The sequence below is a fragment of the Gekko japonicus genome, unplaced genomic scaffold (assembly GCF_001447785.1).
Source record: "Gekko japonicus isolate JY-2015 unplaced genomic scaffold, Gekko_japonicus_V1.1 scaffold774, whole genome shotgun sequence".
In the NCBI taxonomy this organism is placed as follows: domain Eukaryota; kingdom Metazoa; phylum Chordata; class Lepidosauria; order Squamata; family Gekkonidae; genus Gekko; species Gekko japonicus.
This window is the reverse complement of record NW_015163625.1, coordinates 143,104-162,536: the sequence shown is the minus strand read 5'-3', so window position 1 is coordinate 162,536 and position 19,433 is coordinate 143,104. Positions and strand designations below refer to the sequence as shown.

Below are 19,433 nucleotides of genomic sequence, written 5' to 3'. Positions count from 1 at the left end.
CTCTTGTTCTTTGTTTCTCTGTCTGTCCCACCCAGTTGTTTAAATGTATATAGATATGTGCTCACCCAGCCTAAGGAACTGATAATAATCCTTCGTTTGTATGTGTCTGATAATGGCACACAAGAGGCTGATGTTATTTCAAAACAAACCAACGGGTTTATTTCACTTCTATGCGGAAATGGTCAGGTAAGTATCAGGTTCAAATCTGACAGGTGAACAGGCAACAAGAATGAAGTAACTTTGAATAAATATAAGCAATAGGTCATCACAATAAAGTAGCTGTTTTGTTATACAGACGTGTTTTTAAAACTGGGAAGAGAGTTCTCTTGGCAGTCACTGTTTAAATAAACAGGCATAAGCTTAGATTCAGGAGGACAGCTGTGTTGGCCACAAGTTCCGATTTTCCTTTTCAAACACTTGACAGGCTGTGTTGCTGTAGAGAAAATATTTCTAGTTTATGTATGTATTCTGGATGGCGAGTTTGATTATATATTATGGTGTAGGTGTCTATTATTTCTAAAAACCCAATAAATATATTGTAAAAAAAAAAACACTTCACAGGGATCACCCCCTTTTACTAGGAGTTGTTTCCTTCAGGAAATAACTTCTGGTTCCCCTTCCCTAGAATCATACAGTTGGAAGGGATCTCCAGAGTCATCTAGTCCAACCCCCTGCACAATGCAGGAAATTCACAAATACCTCCCCCCATACCCCCAGTGACCCATTCCATGCCCAGAAGATGACAAAAAAAAAAAAAACCCTCCAGGATCCCTGGCCAAATTGGCCTGGAGAAAAATTGCTTCCTGACCTCAAAGTGGCAATCAGCATTTCCCAGGGCATGTAAAAAAGGGCCACAAGAACTAAGTACTGATAGAACACTTCCTGCCCTCTCTCTCACGATGTGCCTAAGTTTACAGAATCAGCATGATGAGGGAAAGGAGTTGCTGTCTAGGACTGGCATAGTGGTAGTACACAAACACCTAGTTTCTTTATTCTTTTCAGGATCCCCCTCAATCCTTTCACCCAGCTTAACTGAACTTCACTGTTCTAACTGCCACTCTCAATTGTCACTCTCAACTGTAGAATTCAATTTGAACCCCATGTCAATCATGGTTCTCAGACCTGATTAACACATTAATCATTTGCTATCTGTTACGCCTGGGTTCTCATCCAATACACTATACCTCCTTGGGGTTTCCATAGAATACAGGTACAATGAAAAACAAGTACGTTTTGATCTATGTAGATAGATCATCTATGTAGGGTATCTCTCCCTTTGCTCTCCTCTTCTCCATGACTTCCTCTGGTAGCTCTTTCTGCAAGCTAGCTTCAAGAGGATACCATGTACTAGATACTTGCTGGATAAGAGCCATGTAAGTCATATTCAGGTTGCACATACTGCCACATAATCACATAATAACTGGAGGTTATAACTGTTCTAGTCTAGGAAACACAGCAGAGTTCGCTATAAGAGAGTCAGTGGGTTTAGACTGGAGTGATTCAGCATTGGATTACACTGTAATTTACTCAATTTCCAGGTACTAGATCACACCATGTTGCTGTTGATGGCACTCATTACAGCTATAAATGTCATGAAGTGTTTCAGATTATTCCACGCCATTGTCATAATTTAATCACGACACATCAAAAATTATTCAGCAGCAACGTTTATAATGTAAAGACTATCATTTGCAAAGGTATTTTCATGAAACAGAATTCTGAACACAAATGAAAGTTGGCAAGTCAGTAATCTAAGATTAAATACAAACTGTGTTTTGGAATTACAATTTAAATGTCAGATATAATTAGCATTATTTTAAAATGTGAGACAGTTGATTTGTATTAAAAGACTGCAGAGCCTGTAGAAGGTGGCATGAATTAGGCAACATTTGAATATCTCCTGTCTTAATCAGCAGGAGTGTTGGATGATAATACATCTGAATCACTCAGCATTTTAAATACAACACCCTGGCACTCATTTCACAATTCTAAACTCCTTCTAGATCTTCAAAAACTGATCTTGGGGGAAAGCTAAGATTAATGAAATGGTAGTTTCTGGAATTGTTTCCACAGAACTCTCTGTCTTTCTCTGGAGAGAGGGAGGGAAGGAGGGAGGGGGGAGAGAGAACCCTATGCTGGATCCATACATCTGGTACATCTATAATGAATGTGAGATTTCTCTTAAAAACCTCGATTGAAGTCTTCAGGGTCATACAAGAATTCCTCTTAAAATACCTCAGTTGACGTCTTCAGGGTCATACAAGAATGATAAGACCAGCATTCTGTTTTGTACACTGTCCAGTCTGATGCCTATGTGAAACCTTCTGGGAAGCCCTATGACCCCCCACTCCCAACTGATATTTTTATGTACACTACCTCTGAATATGTAGGTTCCATTTATCATAAAGCCTACTGGCTGTTGATGCATCTATTTTCAATTATTTTGCCTAGCCTTCTTTTTAAAGCCATCTAATCTTGTGTCAGTGAAAGAATAAGTTTATTTTACCTGCCCCAAACCTATTCCCCATTCACAGGGTGATCACAACTTTTAATCATATAGGAGGGAGGGATTCTCTCTGTGTTAGATCGCCGCTAACAAAGAGTCGGAGAGTGATTTCAGCAATAGTGATCAGCTTTATTGCAGGTACGAACAAGCACTTGAAATAAGTCATAACCAGAACAGTTTAACATTGGGAGCTAGGCTCCTTTTAAACATTCCCGGGCTAATGTAGCCACGCCTATTTACAATAAAAAACCAATGAGGTTGTGCGGATAATGTCCAATGAGAGTTATTCCCTTGCAGGGAATTGGCACAGTTCTGAATGGTTGCTGTTGTGGAGCGACCAATAGTAAGTTAGCTCGGAGGAGCCTTCCTCTGGCTCGAAGCTTAACATGGAGAGTTATGCGGCAATTCACGCAAGCCTTTTTGAATACACCACACTCTGAATCTACTTTCTCCATACCATGCACAGGTTTATTAACCTCTATAAGAAAGTTCAGAAGTTACTTTCCTCCATACCCTCCAAAGAGTAATGATTATGCTCCTCCTTGAGGGACGGTCCCAACCACAGACAGGATGTTGAGCGGTATGCAGTTGCACTCAATACAATTTCCTTACAATGACTTGGTGGTGAGTTTCACTTCCACTCACCTCCAAGTGAGGGTTTCGAGAACTGAACAAGGCCAGATGCTGTTAACTTTCTCTAGAGCCAGCCTTAACTGAGAGCTGATTCAAATTTAACTTTTAAAAAGGAAATGTGAATACAAAATTTGAGGAGAATACACAGGTTTCTATGATACCCATGGAAACAGGAGAACACAATCCTTTCCTGATCACTGTTTCAATATTTATTGAAAGGAACCCCCAGTCATGTATAAATGTTTGCACTATTAATTACTGATGATTTTACTAGTTTACTATTTAAATATAGGTACTTTTAACCAATAAAATATGAATTGGCTTTTAGTGACCTATCTGGCTTTATAAAGGTCAGATCAAGGTGAAATAGCATTGGATGACTGTTGAAATAACACTGGAGGACTGAGAAGGGAAATGGACCTCCCATTTCATCCTTGATCTGTCTCAGGAACCTCTGGAACACCCCACCAAGTAATCTGGGTAAGCAACAAACTACATGAAAATGCCCAGCCATTTAGTTAAAACAAAAATGAAAAGCAGCTGGCCGAGGGGTTTATTTGGAATGGAAGATCATGAAGAGAGACTGAGGTGCTTCCTTATCAATTTTATTCACCTGAAATTGATCCCAGCTACCTTTGTCTCCCCACCTCTAGATGCATTTTTATCAAGATAAATTCTGACAGTGTCAAGACACTATCTTGCTTTTTGGAAGTTTCAAAGTTTTCTGTTTCACTAGAATTGCTTTCTTCCCCAGTTGTCCACAGATCTCTGCATCCTCAGATTTGGCTCCAGGAATGATTTTTTAAACTGATCAGTATACCCCACTAAAAATGGCTATAGTCACTTTTCAATCTATATGCAGAACACATTGTAAGGAAAGTTGGGTTAGATTTAGATGAAATTGGAGTGAAAACTGGTGGGAGGAACATTAACAATTTGGGATAAGCATATGGGATGACACCATATTACCGGCAGAAAACAGTGAAGACTTGAAACATCTCCTGATGAAGGTTAAAGCAGAAAGTGCCAAAGCATGGTTACAGCTGAACACCAAGAAGACAAAAGTAATGACTTCTGGAGAATTACAAAACTTTAAAGCTGACAATGAAGAAATTGAAATTATTAAACTAAAATGAAGACTGCAACCAAAAAACCCCCCCAAAACTGGAAAGGACAGCCATGATGGAGCTAGAGAAGATCCTTACGTATGAGGATGTGTCACTGGCAACCAAAATAATTCATACCACAGTATTCTCCATTATTATGTATAGGTGCAAAAGTTGGGCAATAAAGAAATATGACAGGAAGAAAGCTGATTCATCTGATATGTGGTATGGGAAGAGAATTTTATGGATACCATGGACAGCCAAAAAGACCAATTAGTGCGTTCTACATCAAATCAAGCCTGAACTCTACCTAGAAGCTAAAATGACTAAACAGGCTATTGTACTTTGGTCACATTATGAGAAGACAAAACTGAAACAAAACTAGAAAGCAAAGCTATATTTAAATAATATTCAGAAACATCATATTAAACTATTAGTTCAAAGATGAAGAGGTATTTTTAAAATGCAAATTTATTTTATTCTAAATTACATTGTAGGAATTATATTTGCTTGAGAAGACCAGAATCAAGTTTCATATGAAACAGAAATATTAGTTATGCATAATCACAAATGTAGCTGTCCCATACCAACATCCTTGTCTGTTAGATATAATGAGACATGTATGCTTATGTGTGTAGGATGGAAGAAAACAAGAGGGGTGGCCTTTTTTGTTTTTTGCAACAGTAGAAATGTTCCCACTTTGTCCCTTTGTTTTCTCTTAATTGCTGTTATTTGACTCTGTCAGATCCCCCCCCCTTTTCGGAAACATACACCATCTGTCCAGATAGTTTGTTTCCTTGGTATCATGCCCACTGAAGCCTTCCCAGTTTCTGTCTATTTTAAGTAAAACACTCATTAAGAACAGTCACAGCTGCCATGCAGTGGTATTTGAAAGGAAGTATTCTCCTTTTGCCTGCATGCTGCGATAAGAATATCACCTTTGTGTCTGGTAATTAAACTTTTGGAACTCTTTGGAATCTATCTGCCTTCACCTATATCACACGGCAGCATCCTGTAAAGGATAACAAAAAGTGCCTAAAAGGTTTCTGCAAACTACAAAGACATGGCAGACTCATTGTGGATTGTATGTAATCAGTGTGAGGCATGTTGATGAAAATATACTTTTGCCTGACTGAGATACTAAAAGGTACTTTATCAATACAGAAGAGCTTTGGGACACCCAGCAGTACTACAGCTTCTTTTCTTTGACGCCTAAACCACCATAATTATCAACTGCTTTTGAAATTCTTCCCACTTTCAAAAGCAGTGTGTTGTGAACTATGTAAAAGTGAGGAGGGCTTCTGTCAGGGAACTGAACCCATTCTGCACATAGAATATGTTTGTAGTAAATTAGTAGCAAATTGGCTCCTGGACAATATGTGTTGTGTACACACAGTGAAACACACACATTTGTAATAGCATGCAGCAAATCCTTTTATAATATCTAGGTTTTCAAGCATCAGTATTCTAGTCTTGAACACTTACTAGTATTTCCTTTGCACTTTGTGGCAACAGTTATTTTGTACTTACATTTACTCTTCCATTGCAGATTTAAAAGTCCTTGGCATATCTTGGTTTAAAACAGCTTCTCATGAAGAATTCATTTTTTGCTGTTACTTTGTATTTTTACACTTCCCAAACCGACTATTCAGACAACCTACATTATCTATTGGAAGTCATGTGACAACAGCCATATTGGATCTCCAGAGAACACTAAATGGACCATAACTTAACTGTAACATAATTAATAACATCTCAGAAGTGTTCAGTGCTTTTAAAAGTTTAATGGCACCATGGGGGTATGATTAAATGTAATGGTATGTGCATTAATATTTTACATCAAACCAATGGAAGAAAAGAAAATTAAGCCTAAAGGCAAATAATGTATCTTTATAAATCAGAATAGTTATATTGTTAAAGATCAAGGCATGGCTTACCAAGCGACTCAAAGAAATGTTTTATATTCCAAAAGCTGTTCTCAGAGGAGGCTGGACAAACACTCCTTTTGCAAAAATCTGTTAGAAAAAGAAGCATGAGCTACAACATGATAATTTTTAGTTTATATAAAATTGAAAGTTTCCAAAAAGTCTCAGATGGTTTAAAAATATAATGTGGAAAATCAACATTAATTTTGAAGAGACAACAACAGGGTGAGCTAGATAGTTACAGGCCCTGCCCTTTCTGACAAAGATCTTTGGGCTTTAATTCACCAATGGGTTTGTGTGTGCGTGTGCATGCACATGTCAATTATTAAAAAATCATTTCCCTCCAGCACCCCTTTCTAATACATTCCCAATACCTTGACAGAGTTTCAAAGGCGAAAAGAAAGAGCTGCAGCAAGTAGGAAAACGTCTAGGTAGGCAACAGTGTGTGCAAGCTGTCACTTGTGCGCAGACAGAGTACTTTTGCAGTTTAAGCAAAAGGCTTATAAAATACATTTTTTTCAAACTCCTTAAACTGCTTTAATAATTAAAAAATAGAAAGTGAAGACAGATACAGTGGTTTGGATCCAACCAAGTTTTTCACTGGTGTAAAAGTGAGGAGGGGGCCCCATTTGACTAACAAAAGAGCTACGCTGGGTTTCATAGTCCTGGCATTGGTAAAAACCATGAGACGGGGCCTATTGTAAGGAGGGAAATGGAATAAGACTGAGAGAAAAAGCTGGTTGGATCCAATCCAACTATAAAGGTGTGGCCAAAAGACAGTATCCCATTACAAAAGACAGTAATGGGATACAGTCTCAAAAACGACAGAATGATCTCGGTTCAAATCCAAGGCAAACCATTCAACATCACAGTCATTCAAGTCTATGCCCGAACCAGTGATGCAGAAGAGGCTGAAGTGGACCAGTTCTATGAAGACCTACAACACCTCCTAGAACTAACACCAAAAGAAGATGTCCTCCTCATCATAGGGGACTGGAATGCTAAAGTAGGAAGTCAAAAGGTAACCAGAATAACAGACAAGTTTGGTCTTGGAGAACACAATGAAGCAGGGCAAAGGCTAACAGAGTTTTGTCAAGAGAACATGCTGGTCATAGCGAACACCCTCTTCCAACAACCTAAGAGGCGACTCTACACATGGACATCACCAGATGGGCAACACCAAAATCAGATTGATTATATAATTTGCAGTCAAAGATGGTGACGCTCTATCCAGTAAGTAAAAACAAGACCTGGAGCTGACTGTGGCTCAGATCATGAGGTACTCATTGCAAAATTCAGACTTAAACTGAAGAAAGTTGGGAAAACCACTAGGCCATTCAGGTTTGACCTAGATCACATCCCTGATGATACACAGTGGAAGTGAAAAATAGGTTTAAGGGACTAGATTTGATAAGAGTGCCTGAAGAACTATGGACAGAGGTTTGTGACATTGTACAGGAGGCAGCAATCACCACCATCCCAAAGAAAAAGAAATGCAAGAAAGCACAGTGGCTGTCTGATGAGTCTTTACAAATAGCAAAGGAAAGAAGGAAAGCAAAAGGCAAAGGTGAAAAGGAAAGATTTATCCAACTGAATGCAGATTTCCAGAGAACAGCAAGGAGAGATAAGGAGGCCTTCCTGAATGAACAATGCAAAGTAATAGAGGAAAACAATAGAAACGGAAGGACTAGAGATCTTTTCAAGAAAATTGGCGAAATCAAGGGAACGTTCCATGCAAAGCTGGCCATAATAAAGGACAAAAACGGTAGGGACCTAACAAAAGCAGAAGAGATTAGGAAAAGATGGCAAGAATAGACAGAAGAACTATACAAAAAGGACCTCAATATCCTTGACAACCACGATGGTGTAATCACTGACCTTGAGCCAGACATCCTGGAATCCGAAGTCCAATGGGCCTGTCATGATCTGTTCAGGACTGGGAGCAGGGCCTGGTGCGGCCTGGTCCCAGGAGAGACCTGCATGGCAGTGAAAGCAGGCAGCCTACAGTCCCCATAAGGCTTAGCAATGGGCTATAGCCAATCAGAGAGTGAGATTCTGTGAGGAGACTGTTATATACTGTGAGGAGAGTCGGTCTTGAGCTGCTAGCTATGAAAAAGGGTGTCCTTTTGTCTCTCTGCAGCCTGGTCTCACTGAGGGGATGGGCTGGTCTGGGAAGACAAAGATCCCTGAGTTTGGTGTACTTTGGTGTAGTGGTTGAGTGCGCGGACTCTAATCTGGGAGAACCGGGTTTGATTCCCCACTCCTCCACTTGCACCTGGCTGGATGATTTTGGGCAAGCCGTAGTTCTGATAAGAGCTGTTCTTGAAAAACAGCAGTTTCTGTCCAGAGCTCTCTCAGCCCCACCTACCTCACAGGGTGTCTGTTGAGGGGAGGGAAAGGGAAAGGAGTTTGTAAGCTGCTCTCAACCTTTGGGTAGTGAAGGGCGGGGTATAAATCCAATCTCTTCTTCTTCTTCTTTTCGGTCTCTCTCTGCGGCCTGGTCTCACTGAGGGGACAGGCTGGTCTGGGAGCGAGGAAGATCTCCACTGGGCTCAGCGTGAGTGCTAGGCAGGCTGTGGGCCTGGAAGTAGAAACAGGTAGCTGCGTTAGATTATGTTTATTTTGCCTTTCATACTGTTATACCCTTTTTAAGCACCTTGCCTTGTCTTGTTTTCCCTACCCCAGTGTTGTTTTTAATAAACCCTTTCTGTTTAATTATTTTCTCTGCCTGGGTCAATCACGCCTGTGTGTTCTCAGCTGTAAAAGGGGCTTGTTGGATGGGCTTGAGAGGGTACCCTGGCCTTCTCAAAAGGGACCATAAGTCCAGGGTGGTGGTGGCGGAAGGCAGAGACCCCCTGGTGTTAGCCAAATTACCTTGAATAGTTTTTAATATGGGGAGTTATGGTCTTAAATCAGGCAATAGGCAACTGTGGGAGCAAGCAGCTGTTTATACAGGGGTGCAGTTTCCTCCAGACCCACCAAATAGATGTGGAGACTGACGTCAGTATAAATTGATTTTGTTTACTGAAGGTATTTCAAGCACACAATAACACATGCACACATACAATTACACAGCATCTAGGAAGTATAGATAGAATACCAAGAACACATTCGCATTAGCAGGATATTTTGATGATGGGAGATACTCTACCTGTCCTGTAGTTGGATGGAACGAATCTCAGGAAAATGGGGGGACTAGGGAGAGGGCTGTGTCCTGAGCTGGCAGGAACACAGTAAGACTCTGGCTGTGCAACCAAGAGTCAGAGACTTTGGGTAGGGAGGGGTCAGGTAAGGGAACAAGAGTGCAAGTAAGAGAGAGCAAGCTGGTGCTGCGCAGCCTCCTTTATAAGGAGGCTGGGGGGTGGGCTTGAGCTCGGCCACCTGTCTTGGCACCCCTCCTGCTAGTCCGTCCCCAAAATATGCTGACTGGTGCTGGGGTCAAAGGTCTGAGGAGTGGGCAATGTTGAATCTAATGACAAACTAGATTGAACAATGGCACCTGATGGGATTATGTCTTCTGCTGGCCAGAGGCATTGTTCTCTTGTTGTCTTATGTCTGCAGTTTTGACTGGATGATGTATTAGGTGGGAACAAACATGTTGCCTACGTGTAAGCAGAAGGGGTGCTTCATGGAATTTGGTCCCCTGCCTTCTGGCCTGGCGGTTGCCTGGCTTCTCAATGCTGTATATGGCTAGGGAGCTGGTTCACTTCATTGCAAGTAAGAGGGTTGGTGACATACAGGGCCCATGGACACATTGTTTCACAGGAAGGCTTCCTTCTTCTGGGCATGTGTCTATAGCTGGCAGCATTTGGAGTCACAGTCCCTTTTGCACACAACTAGCACAGGTCAGATTTTGCATAACCTATAAGTTCATAAAAGCTTGATAGGGGCCTCGTAGGGCAACACTGGGGTCATGACAGGGCCTTAGAAAGCATTACTAACATTAAAACTAGTGGAACTGATGGTATCCCAGCTGAGCTATTCAAAGTCTTAAAAGATGATGCTGTTAAAGTGCCGCACTCAATTTGCCAGCAAATTTGGAAAACACAACAGTGGCTACAGGATTGGAAAAGGTCAGTATATATTCCAATCCCAAAGAAGGGCAATGCCAAGGAATGTTCAAACTATCACACAGTTGCACTCATATCACATGCTAGCAAGGTCATGCTCAAGATCCTACAAGCTAGGCTTCAGCAATACGTGGACAGAGAACTGCCAGAAGTACAAGCTGGGTTTTGAAGAGGGAGAGGAACTAGAGATCAAATTGCCAACATTGCTGGATTATGGAGAAAGCAAGACAGTACCAGAAAAAGATCTACTTCTGCTTCATTGACTATGCTAAAGCCTTTGATTGTGTGGATCACAACAAACTATGGCAAGTCCTTACAGAGATGGGAGTACCAGACCACCTCACATGTCTATTGAGAAACCTGTATAAGGGTCAAGAAGCAACAGTTAGAACAGAATATGGAACAACTGATTGGTTTAGCATAGGAAAATGAGTACGACAAGGATGTATAGTGTCCCCTAGCTTATTTAATTTATATGGAGAGTACATCATGCAAAGTGCCAGCCTGGATGATTCAGAAGTCAGAATTAAGACTGCTGGGGAAAACATCAACAGCCTCAGATATGCAGACGATACCACTCTAATAGCAGAAAGTGAAGAGGACCTCAAGAGCCTCTTGCTCAGAGTAAAAGGGGAGAGTGCAAAGGTTGGTTTGAAACTCAACATCAAAAAAACTAAGATCATGGCATCCGGCCCCATCACTCCTCGGCAAATAGAAGGAGAAGTCGTGGAAGCAGTGACAGACTTCACGTTCCTGGGATCCCAGATCACCGCAGACTGTGACAGCAGCCATGAAATTAAAAGACGCCTGCTCCTTGGGAGGAAAGTGATGGCAAACCTTGACAGCATAATAAAAAGTAGAGACATCACCCTGCCAACAAAAGTTCGTATGGTCAAAGCAATGGTATTCCCAGTAGTTCTGTATGGCTGCAAGAGTTGGACTATAAGGAAGGCCGAGCGCTGAAGAATAGATTCTTTTGAATTATGGTGCTGGAGAAGACTCTTGAGAGCCCCTTGGACTGCAAGGAGATCAAATCAGTCAATCCTAAAAGAAATCAATCCTGACTGTTCCCTGGAAGGCCAGATACTGAAGCTGAAGCTCAAATACTTTGGCCACCAAATGAGAAGGGAGCACTCACTGGAGAAGACACTGATGCTGGGAAAGATTGAAGGTCAAAGAAGGGGATGCAAAGGATGAGATGGTTAGACAGTGTTATCGAGGCAACAAACATAAAATTAAGTAAACTCTGGAGCACAACGGAAGACAGGAGGGCCTGGCGTGATGTGGTCCATGGGGTCAGGAAGAGTCAGACTTGACTGTGCGACTGAACAACTACCCTTTATCAATGTACCACCCAAGTGTCTCTCGGTGCAGGCTAGCAAAACTATTCAATTTAGTATTTTAGAGAAAGGAATGGGCTATAAAGAAAGGAAGGGGCTATTTCTTCACCAAAACTGTATTTACAAAATGCCCTATTTGTTTCAAATTCAGAACACAGCTAGTAATACACAACCCGCCCATCGTTTCCTCAGAAGTAAGTGCCATCATTTTCACTCGAACTTACTTGCACAAAAGTGTGCTTTCGCCATCACCACTTAAATGGTTCATTAACACCTTATGTTGTGTTTTTAAACTTTTTATTTATATTGTTGTTTTAGCTACTGCATTTTATGTAAGCCGCCCTTAGCCTGCTCCCGCGGGGAGGGGGCGGTATAAATCAAAGAAATGAAGTATCCTCACTTGGAGATAAGCCCCAGGGAACATGCATACATTCGTACAAGAGTAGGCACTCCACCATGAAATATGCTCGCTTTTAAGGTGTCATAAGAAGACTGTTTTAGTTTTCCTGTCACAGACTAAAAAGGCGTGGTGGATGCTTCAGGCACGTTTACTGGAAAGTCAGTGCTACTGTATTCCATGGGGCTTATAGCCTGGTATAGGATTTCAGCCGCAGCCAGGTTTTTCTTCTTCTGCGAGAGGCTCGGTTGCAGTAACCGGCGGGACCAGCCTTACGGAAAGGGCGCATGCGCATTTCGAGAGGGAGGCAGGGAGAAGCCGCGAACCGGAGAGGCGCTGCCGCCCTCAGCAGCCAACCTGAGTCCGGCTGCCGGCAAGTGAAGGCTGAGGCGGCGCCTCCTGACTTAAGGAAGGCGATGAGCACCTCCTCGCCCGTTGGTTCTCCTCAGAACCCGGGGCTCAGCTGAGTAGGGGCGGACGGGCTGGTTGGCGAGAGACTCGCCTTCTCGACTCGCTCCCATTGTTTCCCTCTCACTGCCTGAGGCGTCGGGTCGTGCTTAGCCCTTCCTCCCTCGGTCTCGTTGTCGCCTCCTCCCGGCGGCGCGTTGCCCCAGTAGGGGCGGGGAAGAGGTGGGGCGAGCCGGAGCAGCATGATGGCGGCGGCGGCCGAAGCTGGAGGCGAAGAAGGCGGCTCGGGAGCGGCCGGGGAGCCGGGGTTGGAGCGCTGCCCTCCTGCCGCCACCGCCCGAAGCAGCAGCAGCAGCAAGAGCGCTGCCGCCGCCTTTCTGGGGGGCTCCGGCGTGGGCACCTTGAGCGCTCCAAGGGCTCGCCGCTCTCGCTGCAGTTCCCCGAGGGCGGCTCCAGCACCACCACCACCACCTCAGGCGGGTTCCCTCCGCTACCGCCGCCCCCGCAGCCGCCGCTTCCGGCGGGGGGGCTGAGCACAGTGGACGAGGGCGACTCGCTGGACGGGCCCGAGTATGAAGAGGAGGAGGTGGCTATCCCGCTCAACGCGCCCCCAGCCAACCAGTAAGTATCGCCCCCGGGCCGGCTGCTGGGGCGAGGGGAGCCAGCTTTCGGCTGCAGCCCACTCCGGCACCGCACCCGGCGGCAAGCGTATGGCGGGGTCTTTGTGTGTGTGTGTGTGTGTCAAACTCCGGGCAACTCCTGAAAGTTTTTTTCCCCCTGTGCCCGCCTCTTTCGCCTCCCTCCAGTTTCAAGCAGCCGTGGTTGGTTAGGTGGCTGCGGGCGGGGGGGGGGGGAGCCGAAAATTTGGGATTAACATCGCCCCTCTCCCTTAAAAATCAACTCGGTGCAAATCTGGAGATAGGTTTTCATTCAGGAGAACTCCGAGAATTCCCAAAGGGACATTTCCTTAAAGTGTGGCATGCTGTTGTTATACCCCATACTGTCGTTTCATCTAGTCCTTCTCAACTAGTCGCCCCCCCCATAAATCCATAGGTATATGGACTTGAAAGGGGGCGTGTCTTTAAATGGGAAATGTGGTGACATATTTCAGGAGATTTTAAGCATGCACTCAAAACCACTCTTCTGTTTGCAGTTACTTTTGACGGGACAGAGCTGCCCAGAAGTATTCACAAGCAGTGTGGGAAAAGACTGATGGGGGGGGGGGCATCAATGCATATTCATGGATGGGGAGGACTTTAATATATTTTGGGGTGTGGTTTGTGTCCTTTAATTGTGAGAATGTCCTGATGAACTTTGTTGGATCAGTCTGCATAGGAATGGATGGGGAATAGGTGTGTGTGTGTGTGAGAATGTAATGCAACATAAAAGTCCAATTTAAGTATGGATTACAGGGTGCTGGTTCTTAAATGTTAATATTCCTTTTTCTTTTATTTGTCTCAGAATGTGTCAATATTGACAGTATTTTTCTTCACATACAATACATGTGAAAGATGGTGTACTGGTATGCAGAAGTCACTGAGCTCACTCCCCCCCCCCAGTAGCTGAAGTAAGCAGAGTAACTCTAGTTCACAAAATTTGCAGGAAAAGCACCATGCAAGAGTATGTCATAATTATTTTATAGGTATACTTTCATGGAGGAAAAAATCTGAATAATCTCAGAGTGAAGTTCTGTTGAGGAAACAGTTCTTTTTTAAAAACTGAAAAGTCTGTTTTCATCCAAACACTTTTTTCCTGGGTAAAAATAAAGATGGCAGTGGAAGTCCTGATTATTGCTAGGTCTTGAGCAATATTTGATGTCCTATAATGACATTCTGGTATAGTCTGTTTACTATAAATCTCAGGATGCTGCATAAATGGCTTTGTTTATGTGTGTATACAACACATATTCTTGTAAGCTTGTTTTAGGTGCTGTATCCAGATTTAAATTGTCAGTTATCCTAATTTAAATAGTAAAGAAACAAGGAATAGAAACTTCAGAGGCATTATGACAGATCTAGAATGATAATTAAAAACCTTTAGGGGTAATCCTTACTGTAGCTTAAGTAACACAGACATTTCTTAACACCTGTTGTGTTTTTTAAAAAGGCTTTTACTATTTTCAGTGATCAATATAGTTGAAAATTTAATTAATTTATTTAGAACACTAATATCCCTCCATATACTCAAGGCAGTATATGGCCTTGTGAATGTGGCAACCAATGCAAGAGCTAAATTGTAGGGTCATAAATTATAATATAATTAAAATCCAGATTTAAATACATACATTATAAATTACCATGTCACATGTTCAATAAATCTGCAGGCAGGATCAGTGAACTTGATTGTTAGCAACAGGAAAGTTTTAATGGTTGTTTGGTACTGAGGCTTTGGAATAAAATACCGTAGTGAAAAAGTTATTGGAAGTGGCTTTGAATAAAGAACAGCAATATACCATCAACTATACTAACTTTAAAAAAATCTCTGGAATCTTACAACATATTGGATTTCTTTGGTGTAAATAAGATTCAAGTTTCTTTGTAGCATGTAAAATGCCCATTTTTGATGTGTAAAGGAATACTTACTTTTGTATAGGAAAAAAATAAGTGTGAATGAGTAGTGGTAGAGTTTGTAGGCTTGTAGTATAAAGGAGCATGGTAGTGAAAACTGCTGTCAAGTCACAACCAACTCATGGTAGCCCCTGGGGTTTTCAAGGCATGAGATGTTCAGAGGTGGTTTGCTGTTGCCTGGCTCTGCGTAGCAACCCTGGACTTCTTTATTTTATTGAATTTCTATATCACCCTCCCTGCAGAGTGGGCTCAGAGTGGTGTACAACAGTTTAAAATAACGAAACATTAGAACTATCAAATATACTCTCATAAAAACATAAGCCTACATGGAACCACAATAAAAATTTGACCAACATTAAGAAGGGGGGAGAAGAGTGAGGAGGCAACTGATAGATTCAATTGCTGTTAAATACCATTGCTGTCCGTAACTGTATGCTTGGCGGAATATCTCTGTTTGGAATTGTAACAAGTCCCTCAGGGCCCTGATGTTATTTGGTGATCTCCCATTCAAATACTCACTAGGGCCAGCCCTGCTTCTGAGATTTGATGAGATCAGGCTAGTCTGGTCTGTCCAGGTCAGGGCATATGCAGCTGGAAAAAGAGGTTTTTAAAAATTACTTCAGGAAAAAAATGTTTTCAAATATATGATAATTCTTTCCCCCAAAGTTTTATCAAATGCATCTTACTTGTTTTAAAATTCAAATGTAAGTATTGTACATTTCTTTCACATAAACGTTCTGTAGTCCCTTTTATATTGAACAACACAAACTGCCATAAATGTTTGTGTAACTATATGGTTTGTATATTGAGTTAATAACTCTAAATATATGATTTTATATATCTCCTACTAATAAAATATCTGTAGCAGATATTTTCAGATGTGTTGGTGGTGGATGTTGTTAATGTTGTTCCACAACTGTAGTGGTGTATGTTCCAGAAATGAAGCATGGAGTAATTTGTCTAAACCGTGATCCAACAGTACATAGGGGTCTTTAATTTATTCCAGGGCTACTTGCCTCCATTTAAAAAGTGGTCATCACTGCCAGTGAGGTCAAAAGGCCATGACATTTAAGAGGTAAAGGCTCTGAAGCTTTTGTGTAAATGTTGTCAAAGATAACTCACAGTACAATACTGAATAGAGCTACACCCTTCTAAATAGGTAGGCTTAAAAGGGTTTAGGACTGCATTGTTAGCATTCACAACAGCAGCTATGGTGGTAATAATTTTGTTAAGTTCATTTCCACCTGTAGTGAGAGATGCCTGATCTTTATTCAAGATGAGGCATACTCTTGACTGATATACTCTAATTCAGCAGCTTCATACTGGTGCTTCCTGCAGAAGTTATTTTGTTGAAGAATGATGACTTTCAGGTCACCGAGAGAGTGTCGTGGCACATTTAAATGTGCTCCTGCTAGTTTGTAAATATTGTCATTTTTATGTCAGATCCCTTCGTTCTCTTTTAGAAACACTACTACAGATGAAAAAATTATGTACATTTGTAAACCATGGAGAATTTTGTTCCTGGGCAAACCCCAGAAATGTTTGGGGAAAATCTATGTACTATTATTTTCCTATCAGAGAAACTTGTATTACTACTATGACAATGCAAAGCTTAGCATATAAAATGGTATATTCAGCATGTTTATGGAATTTTCCAATAGCAAAATTGATATATCCAATACTTCAAGCTGCAAACTGCTTCAACTTATGCTACCTAAGTTCATGTATATTAATTTTTGACATCTAAGAGGTAGGGCAAATGAAAGTTGAAATTAGAAAACAAATTTATACTAATGTATTATTTGGACAGAGCTGTGTTATACAGCCATAGGACTTGCAGCATGGTTAGATTTATCACACTGAAAACATTGAACTGTTTATTAAGATTATGCTATAATGTGTGTGTTATTAACTGCCAAAATTGGTCACATGTATTTAGTTAAAATATTTATACTCATCTTTTCTCCCTACCAGCTCAGTTGTATGTCTACAATATAGGTTGGAATTATCATTCTCTATTGTTGTAAACTGTTTTACTCCAGAAAAATCACGATGCTCAATTTGAGTGAGTACAACCTTGTCTTCACATTTCACTCATTCCAAAATAGAGAATATTTTGTAGAAGCTTTTTTAGAACACTCAAATTTGGGAGGGGACCTTTTTTCCTGATTTTAATGGGTTTTTATGCCAGCTGTTCATACTTGTAGTAGAGACTTGACTGTTTGCAGTGGATCATTGTTGACAGATGTCTGCATATATCTTGTTGGAGAAATAACAGGTGAATCATGTGACATGATGTCCTGTAATAGTGTTACCTTAAGGGGTACAGGACAAAGTTGATATCTGGATGTGTAGCAGAATGTGGACCTTGTTATGTATCAGATGACCTCTTGTTCCTGGAAAGTAGCTCTGTTAGGGTATTTCTTTAAGGTAGGCTGCCACCAATGTGTCCTCTAAGCGCCACAGTGTTGTGAGCAGAAATTCTACCTCGTGAGTGAAAAAAAGCTAGTAGCATTAAAGTTGTGAGCGAGTCTACATTTGACTATTGCATAAATTAGTTTTTTAGAAGATTATTTCCAGAACCTTGTAAAAATCTCAGAATAAATTTTTTTAAGTTATATTTAAACTATATTTTAAGAATAATTTAAACATTATAAGAGAAAACAGAATCCAGTCAAATTTTACCCACCCCTTTCTACTGTATTGGTAGACCTGTCCTCTGGAGGTCTGTCCACCCCTTTCCACTATATTGGTAGACTTGGCCTCCAGATAAGAGGTCTACCCACCCCTTTCCACTATATTGGTAGACCTGGCCTCCAGATAACAGGTCTACCTGCCCCAGTCCACTATACCATTAGACCTGGGCTTGGACTGTTGCCCTGTGCTAAGCCTTAGAAAACATACCAACACTTGGGGAGACTCTTGCAGTCTATTTTCATTGTTTTAGTAAAATATGACAACCAGCATTACAGGTCAAGTATGACAAAGTGGGAACAACCACTGTCAGAACCCTGCCAAACCTAACAAACAGGAAGTTGCTGAAATGTTACCAACCTGCCCAAACCACTTATTTATTCAAATATTTATATCCCACTTTTACTGTGACTCAAGGTAGCTTAGAAATTATGCTGAAAAGCATAGTAGCAGTGTACAAAAAAATTGTGGGTTTTTTTGGCTCCATTGTAGCCTTTGAGGACCATTATAGTCAAATAGGCCCCATAGGCTATAATAGAGAATCAATCTGAGGGTATATGGGGCTCTGGGGGCTGTTTTTTTTAGGTACATGCACCAAATTTGCAGCATAGCTGCTGGTCCTTCTCCTAAAAAAAACCCTTCCAAGTTTCAAAAATATTGGACCAGGGGTCCAATTCTATGGGCCCCAGAAGGAGGTGCCCCCCGATCCATTGTTTCCAATGGAGGAAAAAAAGCCTTGTGGGCTGAAGCAGAAATCCCTGTGCTGCCTATTAAAATTTTGTGTGCCAGCACCTCCTAGCACAGCTTAGAGAGAACTATGGCTGTGACTGAAGACCACTGGGTAGAAAATGGTATTGTGTGGAATCATCTGGTTGCCTGGTTTTTAGCTGAGAAGTGTAAGAAACAAGTGGTATTAGCATTAACTAACAAGTTAGCCTTAACTAAATTTTCATGCTATAAAAGGATGGCAGGGGACCATGAAGAATAATGTGGGAGGAGAGATCTCATTTCTTTCCTTGACATCTGTTCCTGGTTGTCATGGCTTTTTTGCTCTCTTTTGCTGCCTCCTAACCAATGTTATGTTTTTGTGAAGCATTTTGGGTTGCTGTGGCAATGCCAGATGGCGGCCAGACTCCAGCATGTCACTTTATGCATGTGGGACATCACAAAGATTGGTTAGTAAGGGCTTTTGGGGGGGGGGGTTATCCTAAAATTGTTTTAAATAAAGGATTTTCTTGACACCTAGGAGTTCCCTAGGTTTACAAAACTTTTGAGTGGTAATCCAGTATAGTTCCATTGCATAGATTTTGTTATCTTTTTAAGGGTCAGCCCTTCATTATTAGATATAGTAATATGTTTTACTTAGTTTTCCATGTTTTTATAAAACATAGAACAGTATATAGTTTGCATATAATTGATGTTGCTAAATGTTGCAAGAATATTTTTGCTGCCATTGTCATTGTCCAGGTTTTTATATAATAGCACAGAGACGGACAATCCATAGTTAACACCATTTAACTTCTTCTAATATGGGGGTGATTGAGTACATGGGTGATTTGATTTAACGTAGCATTAACAAACACATGCATTTTTCATTTAAACTGCCACAAAAGTCTGGACTATCTGGACTTGGAGTCCCAGTTTATTCAGTACCAGATTACTCAGTTCTTCTGATTTATTTTCCTTAAAGGTGGCGGGTACAATTCTGATCTTGTATAGAATCTAACAGTATATTCTGAAAATATTGTCTCCTTACTACGTTCTTGCATCTCATTTTGAGCTTTTCT

General features: G+C 41.4%; 1 protein-coding gene across 1 annotated transcript in view; it reads left to right on the top strand.

Moving 5' to 3' along the window:
- Nucleotides 1-4,321: 4,321 nt before the first annotated feature.
- Nucleotides 4,322-19,433, top strand: part of RASA1 (RAS p21 protein activator (GTPase activating protein) 1) — a 108,982-nt gene continuing 93,870 nt past the window's right edge. Inside the window, exons 1-2 of the mRNA XM_015407481.1 lie at nt 4,322-4,470; nt 12,521-13,006. Of these exons, the coding sequence (XP_015262967.1) occupies nt 4,322-4,470; nt 12,521-13,006 (635 nt within the window). The remainder of the gene's footprint in view (nt 4,471-12,520; nt 13,007-19,433) is intronic.